At 41.1% G+C, this 21,451-nt stretch overlaps 1 protein-coding gene across 3 annotated transcripts in view; it reads left to right on the top strand.

Moving 5' to 3' along the window:
• The window catches only part of SLC8A3 (solute carrier family 8 member A3), a 226,126-nt gene that overhangs the window by 194,355 nt on the left and 10,320 nt on the right, over positions 1-21,451 (top strand). For 2 of the 3 annotated variants that reach the window (XM_020986398.2, XM_020986397.2), the window contains exon 3: positions 8,179-8,282. In XM_020986398.2, the coding sequence (XP_020842057.1) occupies positions 8,179-8,282 (104 nt within the window). Of the gene's footprint in view, positions 1-8,178; positions 8,283-12,923; positions 13,050-21,451 lie in introns of all 3 variants that reach the window. The other variant, XM_020986395.2, reaches the window with a different exon arrangement.

The raw sequence follows: 21,451 nt of genomic DNA, 5'->3' as shown, positions 1-21,451 counted from the left end.
ATGCCTCTGAGAGAGTTCCAGGGGTCTTCATGTCCCTACTTATTCTCAAGAGAGAAAGCAATTAGTGTCAGTTTCAAGACTCATGGTTGCTCTGCCAACATGGTAGGCCTATAATAAAGCTCTCTTTCCCTGTTTTCCAGGCCCTGAAATCTGAGTTCAGGGAAGGTTGGGGGTTGTTGTTCTTAATCAGCAAGAATGTGGAGTCTAGATGAAGAAATAGTAGATTAGGGTTTGAGATTTCAGAAAGCATCAGGAGAAAGCTCAGTAGTTCATTATCCATACTTTATCACTGGATGCCAGAATAAAGAAGATTTATGAGCTCTGGCTGGCCTGAAACGAATGATAAATTTAGAACTAGTGAACTCTTCTTGATAATGTAAAGAGTTATGCAGTAGAAATTAGAAGAAAGGAAGAAGTCATTAAGCCTGACCCAAGGCCTGGCCTTGGAGGTTACTTTGAAAAATGGGAGTCATAGGGGTTAGTGTGTCACCTTCTCGATGTGAGGGTTTGGTTGTCTTTCTTTTAAGGATGAACTATCAAGGTTCAAGAAATAGAGGTTCTTAATGTCATAAATTCTTAGAGTTGGAAAGAATCTCCGAGCTCATCGTGCCCAATTTCCATAGGAAACATACTTTCCATCTATATCATCCCTGACAAGGGGTCTTATGGTCTCCAGTGACGGAAAAACTCACTCATTCCTGACATCACTTATGCTATTTTTGGATAGCTTAGCTTTAGACAGTGAGAAGTATTATCAGCCTGAGATTGTAATTTGAAAATGATGTATTTTGAGAAAGTTGATCTATATGTCCTGTGGTGATACTTACCAAGATAAAGTAGGACTTGTTTTGAGAATTCACAAGGTTATGCATGGTATTTTTATGATTTAGAGAGAGGAGGCTATCCCTTATGGGCACTTACTCATTCAGCTAGATCTGTGATCTCATCATTTTGAGAATTGCACCCAACAGTTTAGATTGCAGCCCATTTGTGTCTGCCAATCTATTTTTTCTTTCTTTTTTTTTTTATTAGAACTTAACAAATACTGCATTATTTCCATATACACTGCAGAATAGAAGGAGGGGAAAACTATCATCCTCTATTTTGTAGAATTTGGATTTCTTTTAAAAGACATAACACATTCACCATGTAACTTTCAAAGCTATCCTGCTTGTCTGTGATTCCATCTGGCCTCCATTTTGTTCTTCTCATTTTGGGGGGGGAACTCTATTCTTCCTCTATTCTCCTTCCTATCTCTATCTCCTCTCCCCCACTGGCAAGAAAAACAAAACCATTCTAGCAAGTGAAACAAGTTCCCATATCAGTCATGTCCAAAAATGTCTATCTCGTCCTGCCTCTGGTGTCCATCACACCTCCGACAGGAGGAGGGTTGCTGTACATTTTATGTGGCTCTTTTCCATGCATTTCCATACTCTTGTCACAGGGCATCTGCCTAGGTTTTTAGGGCTCTTGCATTATGAGGATGCTAGTAGAGCACACAGGCCTTCTATCAACTGATGCCCTAGTGAACAGTCTACTTCATATCCTCCCATGTCATCATGTGGCCACTCCATCCTCATTGTTGCTCTTCTATTCCTTTGATAACCTTCTCTTTTGTGATGTTGCAGCCTGCTGGTTTACTCTCAAATTCAATACCTCAAAACTATAAAGACCTGTTAGTAGTAACAATAGCTGACATTTATATAAGATGTTTAGGTTTATAGAGCAATTTACATACATTATTTTTTTAAACCTTACATAATAAAACCGGTTTGAGTCTTAATTTTGCCATTTTTATGGCCTACGGCTCCAACCTTCATCACATTCCAACTAAGCAACTGAATTCGTCAACTAGCTATGAGAATATTATATATTTTCATTTGGTGTTGCTTTAAACCTCGTCTTCTCAGTTCTGGGCTCACTCTTTAGGAAAGGTTTTGACAAATTCAGATGTGACTGGGATAGTGAAGGGACTGAAAAGAATGCTACTTGAGGGAAATAGGGAATTTTAGCTTGAAGAAGAGAAGAATTGGAGGGGACATGATAGTTGTCATTTTTTTTTTCTGCTTCAATCCAGAGATGAGACCTAGGAATCGCATTCCTCTTATTGGTGGAAGTTGTAAAGGAGATTTTGGCTTGATTTAAGGAAAAATGTTTTTAACAATTAGTGACGTCCCAATATAGGAAGGCTAGTGAGCTCCTTCATCCCTGGAGATCTTTCAGTGGAGAGTGGATGCCCATAGAGAAGATTCCTCTTCTGGTACAAATTGGACTGGAGGTCTCTTCCAATTCTGAGATTCTGTTTTCTTAATTGTCCTTCTTTATAGTGTGCTGAAATCTACCTCCCTGTAAGGTTACCAACTGGTTCTTTTGCTGTCTGGGACAAAGCAGAGTAAAGTGGTTCTATGATCATCCACATTAGCTATAGCACTTAACTCATACGTGCTTGAGAATCAATTTCAGAAGCGCAGCAGGGGTATGTTTTCCCCACTGAAGGCTGTGGCGTCCCAATGATGAGACCACCCTTTGCAGGGGTGGTCTGATCTGAAAGGTAGTGTGTCCCCAGCACAAGGGAATCTGTTGAGTTATGATCCAGCCAACGTGGGTAAGCACTGACTTAATCCCATCTTGGCTACTGATGCCCTTATGTCATGGGTGCTTCTCTTTTTCCCATGGCCACAGCCAGGTCTTGGGATCAAAACCCTGCATAGTCTGGCACTGGCTTCAACAGAAAGGATCCTAATGGAGGTGTGAGCAGGCACTGGAAGCCTCTGAAAGCACTCTTGGCTCTTAAGGTGCCAGATTAAATTTAGGACCAAACTGCTTAGAATACTTTGGCTCCAGGGACATTGCATAAATGGCCATGGAGATGGGAGAAGAAAGAGGGCATGGTGGATGAATTGGGTATAAAGATTCTAAAATAATAGATTAGGTCAAATTTCAAACTTCCTTATTTCAGTTCAACTTTGAGACTGAAGGAGAGTTTATAGGGTCAGAAATGACATGAAGAAGCCTATGACATCTAGTGTATATATGAATGTAGAATTTGGAAGAGCTGCATGGTAACCACTTCCCTGAGAAACATAGAATTTGGCAGGGAATACTGACATGTCCCTCAGGTGACAATGTCTAGGACCAAAGAAAGAAAACTATCATGTTCAGTTTCTTTGTGTTGATAGATTTTCCTGTTCAGGTTGAGATGTATTTTTGCCTGAATTATAGATATAATATGTTTTATACAAAGATATTTATAATTAATTGTAGGTTAAAAACTCATGGGAAGCCACATAAGCTGGATTATGTTTCTTATTGAATCCTACTTGTTCTGTATGACTTCCCCTGGGGCTGTGAGCAGAAAAGGGGATTAGTTATAGAATTCAGTGGTTGGGAGTGATTTAGCAAGCCTAAATAAGTAAGCTTAAGTAAGATAGCATCTCAACAAATAGAGCAACAGGGCTCTTTACTCCATCCTTAGGTGGGGAAGGAGTATTTCACTGGATAACCTGAGACAGCTGGTGGCACAGTGGCCTATTGTTGGGAAGACTTAAGTTCAAATACGGCTTCTGACATTTCCTAGCTGCACGACCCTGGGCAAGTCACTTAACCTCTGTTTGCTTCAGATTCCTCAACTATAAAATAGGGGTAAGAGCATTTACCTTGCAGAGTTTTGTGAGACTCAAATGAGATAAAATCTGTAAAACAAAAGCACTTAGCACAGTGCCTGGCACATAGTAGACACCACATAAATGCTTATTCCCTACCCTCAACTCCTTCTCCCTAAAGTCTAACTTTAGCCTTTAATTGCAATTTAGTCCCCAGTCTCTCATCTCTATTTCCTACAGGGATGGAGGCTGGATTTAATAATTCTGCTCATAACAGAAGAGAGCATAAGAAAGGCCATATTGTTTTAGGCATATATTTTATTTAATCTAGTATTTTGGCTTAGAAAAAGGCACCAGGGGATATTTTTAGGAGAATATTGTGGCTGCCCTTCATGACATCCTCCTCAGAAATTATTGCATTTCCCCAACTCTCCTTCATAATTTGGAGTTTCTTCTTCCATGGACTTCCCTTAAGACTGTCTTGAAAGTATTTCTGTTTCTTCTCCACTGACGTCCTGCTATGATGTCTCATTAGGCCACGAAGGTGAAATAGGGTTCTTGAAGACTATGCCACTACAGAACAAGCTCTGGTTAGTTCTCTCAAACTGAAAAGACCTTGAGTAAGCGCCAGTGATGTACTAGCTGTCTGCCTCGGAATTAGGTGAGGGGAGGAAGTGGCCACAAGTTGGCGAACTTTTCCTATAGCAGCTCTTGAAGCCCAACTATCAACCAAACTGTAGAGAGGCTGCAATCTGCATCTGTGGAGAGAATACTTACCACCAGAATCACATACGTATTATTAAAGTCCTTATTTCTAGCCTATACTGCTTCCAACTCTACCCTTTACCTTCCATGATTTAATAAAAAAGAGGGGAAATTTCCCTAGGATCACTCACCACCAAATCCCAAATAGTGGTGGAGAGACCAACTCTCTTCTCTGAAGAAGGAAGGTCAAAGGCCACATGTCCTCAAAATGATGGTCTCTAAGGGCTCACAAGCCACCTTTTGTGACCTCTTCCCAGGTTGAAACTGCTTAGGGGCTGGCTAGTCAATATGTATAATTCTTTATTCATGGCAAGAGTTTGGTTTTCTAGAGTAGCAACCATTTTGTTTTCATTTTAAGAATGATGAGATTATAGATTTGACTTTAGGTAAACAGCAGGAAAAGGACAACTAAGGGCCATATAATGACTTGGTACATCTTGGTTGAGCAGAACAGTTGGACCACATCAGCCATTAAACATTGATGTTTAAAAAAAAATTGATGGAGAAATAGAATATGAAGGACACTGGAACATAATGGGTGAACAAAATTACATCAAGATTTGGGAGTCAACATTTCAGTAAGAGGCATGGTATAACTCTTAAATTTGTCCCTGAAAACTTTCACCCTAATGTCTGCAAATGGAGAAGACATTATCCCACCCAACCAAACTAATGATGTTATCTATCTCTGTAGGAGAGTCATGGATGTCTTGAGGACAGTTCACAATTCAATTCAATAAATATTTGTGAAACATCTACTGTGTACAAGTACATCTACCTGCTAGGCAGTAGAGGTACAGAAGTCTTCCTACTTCTCCTCTTCCTCCCCCCCTCCAAAAAAAAAAGGCAGTTCTTGCCTGAAAGGAATTTATAATTTGTTATTTTTTTAAAAAGACAAATAAAGAAATTAATTGATCCCAAAACAAGTCTGGCCTATACACCCTTGACCTTCCATTCCCACCCTACCTTCTTTCCCAAGAAAGAGATTTCAGATAGAGCTTCAACCAGCCATGCTTCATTTTAGTTATCTATATGGAATTGAGGAGCTATTGTAGTTTCTCTGGGCTCAAAGACCTGGCTATTTCTTGTAGATCCCTTTGAGCTTAATAGAAACCCTAACTGGTCTCTTTTGAAGTTTAGTCTTAGGAAAGGCCCCAGCATATCCTCTTAGGCCACTTGAAATTGTGTGGTGGTTGAGTTAACTTTGACCTTCTGGTCTCATTCGTTTTTTTTTTCCTTTCTTCCTATCTTTTTTTTTTTTAAATTCTTGTCCTCTCCTTCCCTGATTAGCCTGCCCCACTTCTGCTTGTTTATGATACTTTTTTTCCATCCACAGCAAAACAATTCACATCAAGGTAATTGATGATGAGGAGTATGAGAAAAACAAGAATTACTTCATTGAACTGATGGGGCCCCGCATGGTGGATATGAGTTTACAGAAAGGTGTAGTACCCTGTCCTCCACACTAACATTAACACTCTTTCTTCTTCTTTCACCTCCTATTTTTCTTCCCCCTCTCTTCTCACTCTTGTTACTCACTCTCCCTTTTCCTCTCATATTCTCCTTTCCTGTTCTCTCTCTGTTTCTCTGCTCAATCCTTAACACTGCCGTGCACACGTCAGCCTGTCACATGGTACCCATAAGGGATCTCTTCAGTGGCACTTGTTTCTTTGTGGAATCAGGGTGGGACCAAGGGAATGGGTGCAGAGAGAGAGAAAAGGAGAGAGACCGACAGAGAAGACAGGGAGGGAAGTAGGAAGAAAAGATTCTGGGCAATATTACACTGGAGGCTTTCTCCTACCCCCCCCAGATGACTGGCAACCAGGAAAGAAATAGTTCACTTAGGGCACAAAATAACTTGTCTCCAGAGAAAATTGTTTGTATGATCTCTGCTGTCAAAGAGTTTACAATCTAAAAGGAAGGGTTCTTAACTTTTTTTTTTTGGTGTTACTGACCCCTTTGGCAATCTGATGATGCCTCCTTCTCTCATTCTCCAATTCCTCAACCTTTTCTCAAACAAATTTCCTTGATGGTTGGGGAAGAGAAGGGAAAGAAAGGGATGTTATGAAGGTCAGTCCTCCCTTTTCCCCCACAGCTTCACTCACTAGCTTGGATTAAATATATTCTACTCATAAGTTCTTTGGAAGTAGGTGAAACCTCTGGAATAATGTTTTTTAAATGAAGAAAATTGAGTAGAAATAGACATAGGATTTCAAAGGAAACCAATTATACTGAAATATAGTTATCAAAATATTAAAAAAAAAGTTCATGGTGACCAGGTTAAGCGCCCTTGATCTAAAGGGAGACAAGATAGGGAAAATACACAGGAACACATGGAACAAAACCCCATAAACAAAGAAGCATCCTAGGGAGCTGAGCACAGATATACACAACCATCTACCGAGGTGACAGTTGTCTAGATTGCTGGCATCTATGTAGAACAAGTGATCCTTACAACAAAAAAAGCAAACCTACAAAACTTCACTGAAATGAGGGAGGAAACCAATTCAGCAGACACTACCTAAAGATTCAGGCTTAAGAAATGCTCAAGTCCTCTCAGCCCCCAGGGCCATTTCAGCCTCAGTCCAATGCAAGCAGCTAAAAATAAGTATAAGGATGTGGCTGCCGTGCGTGTGTGTGTGTGTGTGTGTGTGTGTGTGTGTGTGTGTGTGTGTGTGTGTGTGTGTGTGTGTGTGTCAAAGGAACAGTACTGAAATGGAGGCTGCCTAGCTGTGTGCCAGTAGGTTTGTAGTGGTTACAATCACAGAAAATCCCTACCTCTGGCTTTTAGTTTTACTTCCTTTTCTTTTAAAGAAGTTAGATACTTTGTTGAGCTACTCAGAGACAGAAAATTATCGTCCTCCTGTGTCTGTATCAAGATAAGTCAAGTCAACAAGCAATTACTAGGCATTTGCTATAATGCTAGGTGTTGTGTTAGGCACTGGGGGGATTTTTTTCTCGTAGTGATTAATTGTGACATGTAGTGGAGCCAACTTTTGGGACACAGCACTGCTTATATTAATATAATTATATAATACCATATTATACATAATTATGTAAGCTAATGGGCATTTAGGATTCAATTTACATAATTCTGTTTTACAGGCAACTTATAAATGATGTGCCTGTTGCAGTTGTGGAAGGGCACCTTTGACATGTCTTTTCTACCAACAAAGCTCTGAAACAGGAAAAAAAGGCATAGTATTCAATCAGCCATCTTAGAGCCAGAGAGAGTATAGGAAGAGTTGTTTCTCCCTCTCTCTTTCTCCAGCTCTCTATTCCCCTTATGTTTAGATCTTTCATGAAAGATTAGTATTAGGCCATGGGAGGTAAATTATCGCCTTGGCTATATTGCCCAATCAGCTAACAGGGTGCCATCAATACCATGTGATGCCAGATGGAATGTGTGTGGCAGAAAGATACCTCCCACTAACCATCAGCGGGGACTAAATCTTCTCCCTGTCTTCTCCTACCCCTTTCCTCCTTCTCCCCTCCTACCTGTCATTCCTGCTTCCTCCACCTCCCTTCCCAACTCACCTGTAAGAATTACAACTGAGATGCTAAGAAAAACAGAGACCAGTTATTATTATTATGATTATTTTTAGAATGACAACCAAAAACCCCCAAACCTACAAAAAGCCAAAACAACCACCACCACCACCACCACCAAAAACCACTATAATCCTGCCTATGGCCGTGGCGGGATGGGGCTGCATGTGATGAGAGCAATGGGTACTATATTGCAGAATGCACTCCAGGAGACCAGCAAACCAACCCACTATACACACTGTCTCTCTTGTTGTCCCTACAGGAAAACCGTAAGGGTTAAAATAGTAGATGAGGAGGAATACGAAAGGCAAGAGAATTTCTTCATTGCCCTTGGTGAACCGAAATGGATGGAACGTGGAATATCAGGTGTGAGATTCTTAAAAAGGAAGAAAGAAAAACATTTTTAAAAATGAAAATTTTAAAAACAAAAAAAGCAAATGAAATAAGCTCTACATTTCTCCCCTTTTTCCTCCCTTCTCCTCCTTCCTCTTTTAGACCAATGGACTTTTTTTATTCTTTACTTGTCCTGTATTCTCGCTCTCACCCTGTTTCGGTATCATCTCTGCCTTTGTAGCCTTAGCTTATTTCCAGTCCTCCTTTCCACCTTCTGTGCAGCTGCAGCAGCCCCAATTTATGATTAATCCCCCTCCCCCTTTAGTTTTCTTTCCTTTGTGTTTCTGATGATGCATTCTTCCCTCCCTTCCCCCACTCCTCAATCTCTTCTCATGCAAACTCCTTGGTGGTTGGGGGAGAGAAGGAAAAGAAAGGGATGCTATGCATGTCTGTCCTCCCTCCCTCCCTACTCCCTCCCCCACTAGCCTGGATTGAATGCTGCTCCTGAGTTCTTTGGAAGTAGGGCTGGGCTGGGGTGGGGGTGGGGTGGGAGAGGGAAGGAGTAACCCAGCTCTCTGGGTTTGTTATGAGGATGCTTTGATGGGCTCTTTTTTTTTGCTGCATTCCACCCCCTCAATTGAGTGCTTACCAGGCTGACCACATGTTCCCTCTTCCTTGGATTGAGGTAAGTGTGCCTGCTTGCCTCTGTTTCATAGATGGTGAAACAAGGCAAAGAATAAAGAGAGTACCTGCTGGACGCCATGAAGAGAAGGTAGCTAGGAATCCAGAATCCCCAGCTGCCTCTCCCCAGCTGTGTTTCCAACTACTAGATGGTAACTTAATACTTACTGTTTATTTTGGGGATAAAGCAATGTCCCATTGGTGATAAAGCTATGTTCCCTTGTCCCACCACCCTCCCAACATAATAATACAAGATCCAGATGTGACAAAAGCATGGAAATTTCCTATTTGTTGGATCTCCTAGCAAGGGCTAATGGAAACTGGAGATGGCCTAGCCAGTAGGGTTGGCCCATTTTCCAGGGGATGGGTTTTCTAGATCAGAGGAAGATAGGGGCATTGTAGCTTTTATTTCTGCCGTTGCTTGTAAAATGAGAACTGTTTTCAGGAACTTCCAGTTTCCATACTCCTCCCTGTACCATCCCTGGTAAGAGAAGTAGGATTTTTGCTAATGAGCTGACTGGTGAGCCAAGGGTACTACTGCTGCTCTACTAGCACTGAGAAGATGAGACTACGTGTTAGATGTGAGGAGGACTGGCATTTGTGAAAGGCAGGGGGACTAAGGCTGGGGAGAGACCAAAATGATAAAGGAATGTAAGCACCTAGGAATACACAAACTCTGGGTTAGTAGTTATGGTTTCACTTTGGGAATAGTCCAGGTAGGTCCAGGCACCTGCTTACGCTCCTCTTTTAGAACGATAAAGTTTGGTGAGCCTCATTGGACAGTGGAACAACAGGAAATATGTTCCTAGCCAAGGAGGGGTAGACCATTATGGAAAGATTCTATTCCTCTAGAATAAAAGAGTGATGTTGATATTGAATGGTACCTTTCTCCTTCCAAGAAATTCAAGGAAGAATGCAAGAAATCCTACAACTGGAATCTCAGAGGCCCACATACAGACCTTTATTTCAGGATTATCAGTGCTCTTGCCGTATATTCAGATCTGATGCTCCTAATGGTCTGTTTTGCTAAGTTGACTTTAACCTCACTTTGTATCTGTAGATTTTATACAACTGGTGATGCAAAGCCTTTATTTCCCTAGCCAGCATCCGTTTTCTATTCTGCCCTTCCCCATTCTGTTACATGAGCTATTGCTCTTAACTTACCTAACAATCCAACCAGAAAGAAAAAAGATCAGAGTATGGAGAAATCCTCATTTCCATTGCTTCCCATCCAAGACTGAACAGGATCTTACCTTTCTTCTGAAAAGTTTCTCAGCAGTGAGGATACTGCCCTAGCTGGCTGTTCCCTTGGGCACTTTGCCACAAGCATTGTCATGGAAACACCATGGTTACCAGAAGGTCTGCCACTCCCCTCCCCCAACCTCCAGAATGGAAGTTTATCTTAAGATATGGTACATCTTCAGCCCTAAGGCCCTTGGAAGCTGCTTCCCTCTGCTTTCACTGTCAAAACTGCATAGGTAAAAATGAAAATGTCTCAACAATTCTTGTTAGACAGTTGGCAGGAAGATGATGATGGGGTTTGGCAACAGCTTAAAGTAGAAAGAAGCAAGGATGTGTTTTACCATTCTTTGCCTTCATCAGATCAACCAGTCCTTTTTTCTGTTCCTCCTTCCCTCTCCACCTCAACAATAGCTAGGGGGTCGATAATCTGAGTCAAAATTACCATAAGACCATCCAATGAGAAAGTAAATAGCTATTGAAAGCGTCACTGATCTCTTGTTATAACTGCACCTTTCCTCTTGGTTATGAGCTTTAATTCTAGAAGGCAAATGCCTTAGAGTGGTTAATTTGGTTAGAGGAGTTAGGATGGAAAAGTGTCAGCAGAATTCTGATGCAAGGATAGACCTGAATCTTGCTGTTCGACAGTGACCAGGATATCAGAATGACAGAGGTTTTCAGCAAACCCATTTTCCTCACAGTAAAGGTTCAAGGCAATTTCTTTACTTTCTATTCTGTTGTCTGAGGGCCTGGTTTCTTGTTTCTTAGGTTTCTTCTGGTACTTGTATCTAAGATCAGAAGTCAACGGGAGACAAACCTCCTTTTCCAGTCTCAATGGCAAACTAACTAGTAAACCCTAATCTCCAGAGTTTTCTGCTATTATAAAAGTTTGAGGCAAAAATACAAGAGATGTTTTTTTCATTATCACAATAGTTTGGGTGTGTGTGTTTGAAGCAAGGGTCATAAAGCAGTTAAAATGGTGTAGTTGAGTGAGCTTTAAATATCCCCTCCCTCCCCATGTAGCCAAAATTACAATTCTATTTATGGGAAGAAACTGGATTAGAAATAGAAGACCCTAGGCTGAGAGAACAGAGCAGATTTCGAAAGTAGGATTAAAAGCTCTGGATGAGCTGTTAGGATGGGGGAGGAACAACGCACTTGGAACACAGCTGGCCTGGAGGAGAAAAGGATTGTCAGGAGCAGCATCAGATACCTAAGAGGCCAGGACTAGAATTCTGCAAGGCATGCCCAATATTCATCATTAGGATTGTTGTGAGCATAGAGATGCACCTTGGGGTCGGGGAGGGCACAGAGAGGGAGATGGTGTAACACTGTAGAAAGAGCATTGGATTGGGACTTAGAGGACCCGAGTTAAAAATCTCACTTTTGCCACTCATTAGTGTGTGACCTTGGGTCAGTCACTGAACACCTCTAGCCCTCATTTATGAAATGAAGGGAATAGACCAGACCATCTTTAAAGTCCCTTCCCTGTTAGAATACTATGAGAGATGAGAGCTGGTGGGATGAGCCTTACTTAGCCCTTTGATAAAATATACCTGTCTCTATATAGGGCCACCAGTATCTATTTTCATATACACTCAAAGAACCAGGATGGCGGATGTCTAGTATTTCAGGGGACGGGTGCTTATTGTTTGTCCTTTAATTATTCCTTGAATTAGAGACCATTAATCCATTATGCCATCTCTGTAGTTCATTACAGCCATTTGTGGGGATTTAGAGATTCCCATATGGAGAAGCAGACTGGCCAATGATGTTAAAAATGCTAAGCTTTGGGGGCAGCTAGGTGGTGCAGACGTTAGAGCACCAGCCTTGGAGTCAGGAGGACCTGAGTTCAAATCCAGCCTCAGATACATAACACTCACTAGCTGTGTAACTCTGGGCAAGTCACTTAACCCCAACTGCCTCACCAAAAAAAAAAAATCTATTCCTTTGGGGCAGCTTGGTGGCGCAGTGGATAGAGCACTGGCCCTGAAGTCAGGAGGATCTGAGTTCAAATCAGGCCTCAGACCAAACACTTGACACTTACTAGCTGTGTGACCCGGTGGGTCACTGAAACCCAATTGCCCCCCCCCCCACCAAATACTAAGCCTTTATTTGACTTTTAACTCTCACAAGGGAAGGACAGGTGGAGCAATGTAGAGTGTTGGACTCAGAGTCAGGAAGACCTGAATCTTTCCTCAAATACTAACTAGCTTATGTGAATCTGAACAAGACATTACATGCTCAGCCTCGGTTCCTCATCTGTAAAATGAGGAGATTAATAAGAGCACCTACCTCACAGGGTTGTTTTGAAGATCAAGTAAGATAACATATGGAAAGCATTTTGCAAACCTTACAAGTGCTATACAAATGATAGCTATTATTAATATTATTACTGGGGACATGAGGAAGAGGGTATAAAGCACAGTTACCACAGACATGAGGATGCAGCCAGCTCTGCAGAGGAGCAGGACATGTCTATGGCTCAGCCTTCAAAGAAGGGACATTTGACTCTCAGTTCAGGTGTCTACAGGGAGGAAGGACATCAGCAATACAGTAGGAAGTCACCTTCCTGGTCTGGTCCCCAGGTTTTGTCAGGCTCTTTGAACTCCTAGTTTTATATGGTAATATGGGAACACCTGTGTTGTCCCATACCCTAGGGCTGCTCTAGGATACAGATGAGGGCCAGGGGTTTTGTAAGGAAAGGAGGCATCTCACTCAGGCTCCTCTGCTTTTCCATTTCTGATATCACAGGTAAGAAGGTGCCAAGGACTCCAAATATGAGGATTCCAGAAAGAGGCAGGCCACCGGTACCAGGCAGTAGGAGGGTCAGCTTCCCTCACCCTCCTTTGAGAATTGAAACAACATGTCACAAGAAAGGCAAGGCTAAGAAATCTAGAAGTTTTACTTTGGGACTACTACACATGGGCTTCTGGTATCCTTTCCCACCCTTTCATGTTACCTTCAATCCCATCGTATTCCTGGGGAACAGATGTTCAGATGCCTTAGCAGGACTTTCAAGCATGGAGAAGGAATGAAAAAGATATACTGGCAGAAATACTCACCCCGGGTTTGTGGGGAGCATTATCTGAGCACCTCCCATGAAAAAAATTTAGAAAAGCTCATTGGCCTCCCCCTTCCTCCTACGTTTACCCTCAGCTATCAGTCTCCATGTTCATGTCTATATGCTTCATTCCAATTCAATAAATGATGATTCAGTACCTATTCTATTCCAGCCTTAAATGTATGATTCTACAATCTTACGTGTAGATATTGTGCTTTGTAATAGAAATATAAAGACAAAAGTGAGACATCCCAGGCCTCAAAGAGCTTCTATTCTATCAGAGGGGGACACAAGATGAACAGAGATAAGTTTCATATAAGTCAGGGAGTGGCAAAGGTAAAAGAAAGAACTGACAAAAAGCTCTGGAGAGAGCTAAGAAGACAGAGGAATAACTTTATGGGGTGTATATATATATATATATATATATATATATATATATATATATATATATATATATATATATGCATATATATATATATATATGAACACACATATACATATATATATATACAAACACACACATACACATGTTATACATATACGTATACATATACATATACGTATAAAATAACTTTAGGGAGTTGTACAGATCAGAAAAAGCTTCACGGAAAAGGTGACCCTTGATCTGAGCCTTGAAAGAAGATAAGGATTGTAAAATGTGGAAATGAGGAAGGAGTGTATTTTAGGGAAAAAGGGATGGCTTCAGCAAATGTAGGAAGATGGGAAGTGATGTGTTTGTGTAAAAGGAAGTGGTCCAGTTTGGTTGGAACAATAGACTGCATGAGAGGGAAGTAATGTGAAATAAATCTAAAGAGAGGTTGGCACCAGGTTGTGGAGGGTCTCAAATGCTTGCTGAAGGAGGGACCAATATGTTTTGGCCAAGAGGGACTAGGGAGCTATTGAAAGTTCTTGGGCAGGGAAGCAACTTGATTCCACCTGTGACCTGGGTATATTAATTTGACAATTATGTAAAGGCTGGAGGATGGCTCATGGTTTCTCTTCAGAGAGGCAAATAAAAGAATTGGCTTTAGTGTGTCACAAAAACAAAAGAAACATGTTAAGTTGGGATATCTTGTCATTTTGTAGTGCTTACTTATAATGAACATAAATAAGATTATCTTTGAGATAATTTCAGCTTTATTTACCAGCAACTATTTGTTATAGAGGATGAAGGGATATAGAAATTCAGTGAAGAAAAGGAAGTTTAGACAGGTCACTTCTTACAAGATACCTTCTTAGGCTTTTGTGTGGCATATCAAGATGCCATGAAACCATGGACATCATGTCTTTGAGGCCTTAGATTATGGCACAGCCTCAATGGGAATTCCCTCTAAAGCTTTCCTTGAGTGTTGAGGTGGAATCAAGTTCTTATGATGAAGCCCATTGCAGAAACTAAAGCAGCCAAGGTCCTCATTTCAATGAACATGTCTTTTTTTTTTTTAAAAGAATGGGTGTCCCTATCTCACCTAATCTGGGAGCATAGTGGCCTCTCAGGGGCCCAGACTCAATATTGATTAGCCCAGAAACTTTAATTTCCTCTGCTTTTCTGACATGGGCTGGTTTGCCCCTCCTCAGGCAGCCTGATAGCCCTCCACTAACAGGGGTTCACCATATTGGTGCCAGGCGTAGTTCCGGCACTAGATCAATTTTAGCCCTACTGCTCCTCAGTGCTCCCAAACTCAAGTGATCCACCAGGCTTATCCTCCCCAGCAGCAGAGATCACAGGTGTGTGCCACTATACCTAACCATGTCCCCAAGTCAGCAGAAAATCTAAGCACCCTCCATTTGTCTATCTGGTATATCCTAGCATTCTAGGTTTATGTGATTTCAACACTCAAATGGAGTTGTGATCTCATAAAGTGAAATGATTTTTCCAGCAATGAAGATTGGACCCATCTATGCCCATTCATTCTGTTTGACTCTTATCCATGTACTCTCATAAATTGCTTCCTGGAAACCTGTGCAGTATGCTGGGGATGGGATACCTCGCTTTCTCCTGATGCTACAAGTATACTCCTGGTGCATTAAGATTGTTTTATCCTCCATCATTATCATGAGGGCAATACTTATTCCTATCATATGTTTCCCTGCTGACAGTCTTCTTTAAAGTTCCTTCTATCAACTTGAATGTTGCAGTCTGCTCACATCCACCATGAACCTGTACATTGCCTTCTAGGTGATAACTCATTTTCAAGTCTTTGAAGACTTATGTTCTATGTCTTGCTTCCATAAAACAACACTAGCAGAATATTTGTATTAAAAAGATGGACTTTTGTTTCTGGGAGAAGTTCAGAGGTCATAGGATCACAGATTTTAAGACTGGAAGACATCTTCTTCAACCCCCTCAATTTGCAGATGAGGAAACTGAGGTATAGAGAGGTTAAGTGACATGTCTAGGGTCACACAAGTGGTGATAAAAGAGAGAGGGAGTGGAGATTTGTGCTTCTGAAAAATTATGTCATGGCAAATATATTGTCTACCATGGGATTTTGCTTGCAAAAAAAATGACTGCTCCCTGCCAATACCCTCATTGACTTAATTCCCCTGAAGCATGTGTAAGTGATCTCATAAACTTATATAGATGGGAAAGTTGACATGTAAGTCAATAGATATTGATAGTCTCTGCTACCTTAAAAACTTCTGGTATTAATAACATCTAAGATATTTTCTGTGCCTTTGGTATCTCCTTTGCCTTCAGTAACCTTGTGAATTGATTGCTCAATATCCTCCCAACTGATCCAGCGCAGGCTTCCTTTACATACACTTGGTCTAATTCAGCTGATTTTCTTGTCTTTCTTCCCTTTGATACTATTTCTACTTCTTCTATAAGTACATCTGAGGCTGTAATGTTAATGTCCAAATGTGGTGACTCTACTGTCCTCAGTGTTGAAAAGAATGTTAAAAAAAATCTTCGCAGGTTTTCCCCATTTTTTTCTTGTTTATTGCCCTCCTTCCATGGAATTTTCACTCTTTAATGCCTTCAGGATGACTTTGTTTAGTTGAGTATCTGACCAAACTGTCCCTTTTTTTTTTAAGGCAATTGGGGTTAAGTGACTTGCCCAAGGTCACACAGCTAGTAGGTGTCAAGTGTTTGGTCTGAGGCTGGATTTGAACTCAGGTCCTCCTGACTTCAGGGTCAGTGCTTTATCCACTGCATCACCTAGCTGCCCCTGACCGAGTTTTCTTTAAACTGGTTTTAACTTCTAATATGTTCCTCCATTTTATGAAGTAGTAATGCTTATAATCTTTCATTATCCTTCTAAGACTTTACTGATGAGTTTATATTCTAAACCAGTATTGTCTTTGGTTGATACATCTCTCTACTTAAAAATGAGTGTTTTCTGAATAAGGTATTAAAAGATTCTTTTGATGTCCTTGTTTTCACAATTGATCTACATTGGTTAAACTTACGTATGAAATTTCTGTATAGACTTTATCCGTACCCTTTCTTCCATCCGTAATCCACTTTGCATTATAGATAACTTTGCTTGAATAAGTTAATATTACATTTATTTGAAAAGGTTAGAATTAAATCATTTCAATTGCCACGTATTTTTTAAATTTTTATTCTTTTTTATGGTTTTGTACCAGTTCTGATCTTTGGCCTTTTAAGTTGGTGGTCTGACTACACTCAAACAGCTGAATCAAGAATGATTTCCACAAATAGGGAGGAAAGGGATAAGAGAGCAGGGGGATGATAGAGGAGAGGGCAGATTGGGGGAAGGGACAATCACAAGCAAATACTTCTGAGGAGGAGGTCAGGGTCAAAAGAGAGAATAGAATAAATGGGGGGGCAGGGCTGGGATAGGATGAAGGGAAATATAGTTAGTTTTCCACAACATGACTACTATGGAAGTGTTTTGCATGACTGTATCATATGCATAACCTGTATCAAGTTGCTTGCCTTCTCAATGAGAGTGGGTAGGGAGGGAGGAAGGGAGAAAATTTGGAACCCAGAGGTTTTTTTAAAATTTTATTAATTTATTTTGATTTATCAACAATCACTTCCATATGCTTTTGAGTTGAAAATTTTTCTCCCCCTTCCTCCCCTCCACCCTCCCCAAGATGGTGCACAATCTGATATAGGCTTTACATTTACATACCCATTAAACGTATTTTCACATTAGTGAAGTTGTAAATAAAAAATTAAAACCAATAGGAGGAATCATCAGAAAGATGAAACAAAACTCAGCAGAAGGTAAAAGTAAGTGATAGCGATTCGACTTCCATAGTTCTTTCTTTGGATGTGGACAGCATTTTCCATCCCGAGGCCTCTGGAGATGTCTTAGATCCTCGTAATGCTGAGAAGGGTTCAGTTTAACAATATTAGTCATCGCATAATGTGGCTGTTATTGTGTACAAAGTCCTCTTGGTTCTGCTCACTTCACTCAGCATCAGACCACATTAAGTCTTTCCAGGTTTTTCTGAAGTCAGCCTGTTCATCATTTCTTATAGCACAATAGTATTCCATTACATTCATATACCACAACTTGCTCAGCCATTCCCCAATCGATGGGCATCCTCTCAATTTCCAATTCTTTGCTACCACAAAAAGAGCTGCTATGAATATTTTTGTACATGTGGTTCCTTTTCCCATTTATTTGATCTCTTTGGGATATAGCCCTAGAAGTGCTATTGCTGGATCAAAGGGTATGTACATTTTTGTGACCCTTTGGGCATAGTGGAACCCAGAGTTTTAAAAACAAATGTTAAAAATTGTTTTCACATGCAAGTGGGAAATAAGATAAACAGGCAATGGGGTATAGAAATCTATCCTGCCCTACAGGAAAATAGAAGGGGATGGGGATAAGAGAAGGAGGGAGGAGATAGAAGGGAGGGCAGATTTGGGGAAGGGGTATTCAGAATGCACACCATCTTGGGGTGGGGGAGGGGTGAGATGGGGAGAAAATTGGGACTAAAAATCTTATGGAAGTGAATGCTGAAAACTAAAAATAAATAAATTAATAAAATTGGAAAACAAATAATGATTTCCACATCAATAATGGGTCATTTTCTGTGTATTAAAATATAATCATTTTATGTGGGTTATATTATTTATTGTCAAGTATGTCTAGCACCTACCTAGTATTTTCCCAAAGTTCTGAATGATGTAGAGAAATTAGGCTCCTGTGTCATCTAAAAGTCTTTCCTTCCTCTTATCGCCTTCGCCTATTCTCACTTGTGAATTGAAGTCACAAAGTTTTAGTGTGTATTTTGATTCAATTTGACAGATATGATCAAGTTGTTCCTAGAATTCTCCCCCCTCTTCTTAATTTTGAGTAACAAACATTGATGCTTGTACAATTATTTCATGTCAGTCTTTTTGCAAATAGCTACCATGAGCACCGGGGGCCATCTCCAGTTGTCCTGATCTATATCTTGCCACTGGACCCAGATGGCTCCCGAGGAGAACATGAGGCTGGGGACTTTGCACAGCCCTCCTCACTTAGGTCCAATTCACTTGCAAGTCGTATCCTGATGTCACAGTCCTCTTCAAGAACAACAGACAAACAACATCAGCCATGAATGCTGTAATATGAGCTGTCCTATGAATTTTATTTCTTAGTGCATTTGGACACATGATAAAATCATCTCTCCCAGTGCCTTTATTTGTTTCTCCAAGGAGAACCTATGAGCCATCCTTGTTTTTAGCTACAATTTCCTTCTTCCATCTTATTTCATTTATAGCAAGAATGATAAGATCTATAAGATTCCATTTCTTGGGTAGTATGTTACTTGTCAATTGTTGGACAAGGATCTAACATTTAGTGCACAACAGCCAAGTGAAAATGTATAGACAGCCTAAAACCTGCATTTTTCTTAGCACACCTTATTCCTTTTCCCACTACCCTGCTGCTATCATTGCAGAAGCAAGGAGAGGGCTGTCCAGTACTGGGAACCATGTTTCATGGGTTTCCCATGACCGACTGATGATTAGTCTCTGGTCCTCAGAAAGCAGATTCATTCTGTTGACAAAACCATACATAAAGCCTTTGCAGCAGGGTAGAATCTGCTAGAACTTAATTTGCTTGCATAGCCTTTGACAGCACAAAGTCACCTCTGTGCCATGATGAGGCATCAAGCTTGGAATCTGTGGAGGCAACTACAGTGTTGTTCTTTATTTACAGAAGAAAACAGTTTTTCCTCTCCTTTCCTGAAGCACTCTGGGAACAGGCAAAGGATTCTTTCCTGAGCACAAGAGGATCTCTCTCTCTCTCTCTCTCTCTCTCTCTCTCTCTCTCTCTCTCTCTCTCTCTCTCTCTGTCTCTCTCTCTGTCTCTCTCTCTCTCTGTCTGTCTCTCTGTCTATCTATCTATCTATCCATCTGATGATGCTGCTTTGGTGTTCCTCACAGATGTCCAGGATTCCCTAGCATCAGCTTCCAAAAGTGGTAGCCTCCCAGAGTTCAGAATCACTAAGGGTCAGTTCTACCTGGATGTCTCTGACCTACTTAGTAGCTGCTGAGCAGCATGACTCAGATTTATTGAGACAACTGTCAGAGCTTAGTGAAATTCTAGTCAGCTGTGATCTTGGGGTGCTATGATCTTGATCTTGATTACTGTTCTGGGGGTCCACCTCCTTCTAAGAGGAATGTTACAGATAAAAGGTTAGGACTATAGGCTCCTGGGTGTTTTCTAGAGGGGCCATACCTGTCAAATCTGACCATACTTAATGTCTTATGGTTAGTCGTTTCCATAGGAGGGTGGCTGATTAGCTGAGAGTTTGGACTCAGTCAGTGAAGAGGCAGCTTCTGTTTTCCCTCCTCACAGGCTTTATTTTTCTCCAGAAGCAAAATCACGTGACTTTGGTGGCATTGACCAATAAACTTGAGTCAGAAAGCCTGCACTCCATTGCTATGGACTTTCATTCTAATATAATTTCATAATCCTCTATTTTCCAATAACCCAGAGGCCTTTTAGAAACAATGCTTTGAATTCCTTAAAGTGAAATGCCATAGAAGTAAAGCATCAAACTACAATGTCTTCTATCACCAAAAATCAGTTGGTTCTGGGTCTTGAAACACAAGGAGGGCTTTGTCCAAAAAGAACTCACAATATAGTTGCAGGGACAACTGTGTAAGTTGTTCAGTAATTTTTCAGTCCTGCCTGACTCTTCATGACCCCTTGTGGGGTTTTCTTGTGAAAGATAATAGAGTGGTTTGCCATGAGAAAACTGAGGCAAACAAGCTTAAGTGACTTGGCCAGAGTCACACAGCTATTAAGTGTCTGAGGCCAGATTTGAACTCAGGAAGATGAATCTTCCTGACTCCAGGCCTGGCACTCTATCCACTATACCACCTTGCTGCCCGAGACTACCGTTACATCTATATAAAACAAATAACAGTAAAAGGTAGCATGTGCTACATATACAGTGCCTTGCACCACCTCTTTCTCCTCCCTGGACAGAAGTCTCATTGACACAATAGCTAGGAGATTGTTTGTAACAGTTTAGGTCCAATGGACAACTTGAGAGGCCATCCTGTGGACTGAGCAGGAAGTTTGCTCCATGAAGTGAGAAATAAAACCATAGTTCCATTTTCCCAAGCTAGAATGTATGATCGCCGTTAGGGTTCATGTTTCTGATTGTACCCACCACTGATGGTAAGCCCAGCACTGTTGCCTTTGGTTTTGATAGTGGCTTTGTTCTTACTTCCTCTTTTCAGTTCTATGGAACTCAGGCACTTATGTCTCACATGACCAACCCTCTCTCTTCCCCTAGCCTAAGCCTTCTAATAGTCCTGACTCAGCCCTGGCCTCCATTCCATTCCCAGATGTACTGGGAATGGAAAAAAAAGAGAGAATTTGGAATTCCAGGGCCCCTAGTGGACACCCCTTTTATCTGCTTCAATTGCATCCTACTGCTTCTGCACAGGCTCACTTGTGGCTGCAGAGTTCTCACCTACTAACAGCACTGCGCTCCTCTTTCTGGCACCCTAAAAAAAACCCTAGAAAATGTTTCCATATGGGACATTAACTCTCTTCCATTTTCTCTCTTTTTCCTGTATGGTTTACATTTTCAAACAGCACTCCTGTTGTCTCCAGGTAAGAGGTTGGTTTTTCTTCTTTTTTCTTCCTGTCGGTTGTCAGATGGCTTCTGCTCTTTGCCCCTTTTTAAGGGACACTTGTGTCATAATGGGGACTAAGGTTTGGCAGTCAGCTTGGGGATGTCAAGGATATTTAACCCTGGCAAGTTCTTCAAAGGTTTGAGGCCTTGTTTC

The sequence above is a fragment of the Phascolarctos cinereus genome, unplaced genomic scaffold (genome assembly GCF_003287225.1).
Source record: "Phascolarctos cinereus isolate Bilbo 61053 unplaced genomic scaffold, phaCin_HiC Scaffold_3;HRSCAF=262, whole genome shotgun sequence".
Taxonomy (NCBI): domain Eukaryota; kingdom Metazoa; phylum Chordata; class Mammalia; order Diprotodontia; family Phascolarctidae; genus Phascolarctos; species Phascolarctos cinereus.
Note: the sequence above shows the minus strand (reverse complement) of the source record. Positions and strands in the feature narration are given on the sequence as shown.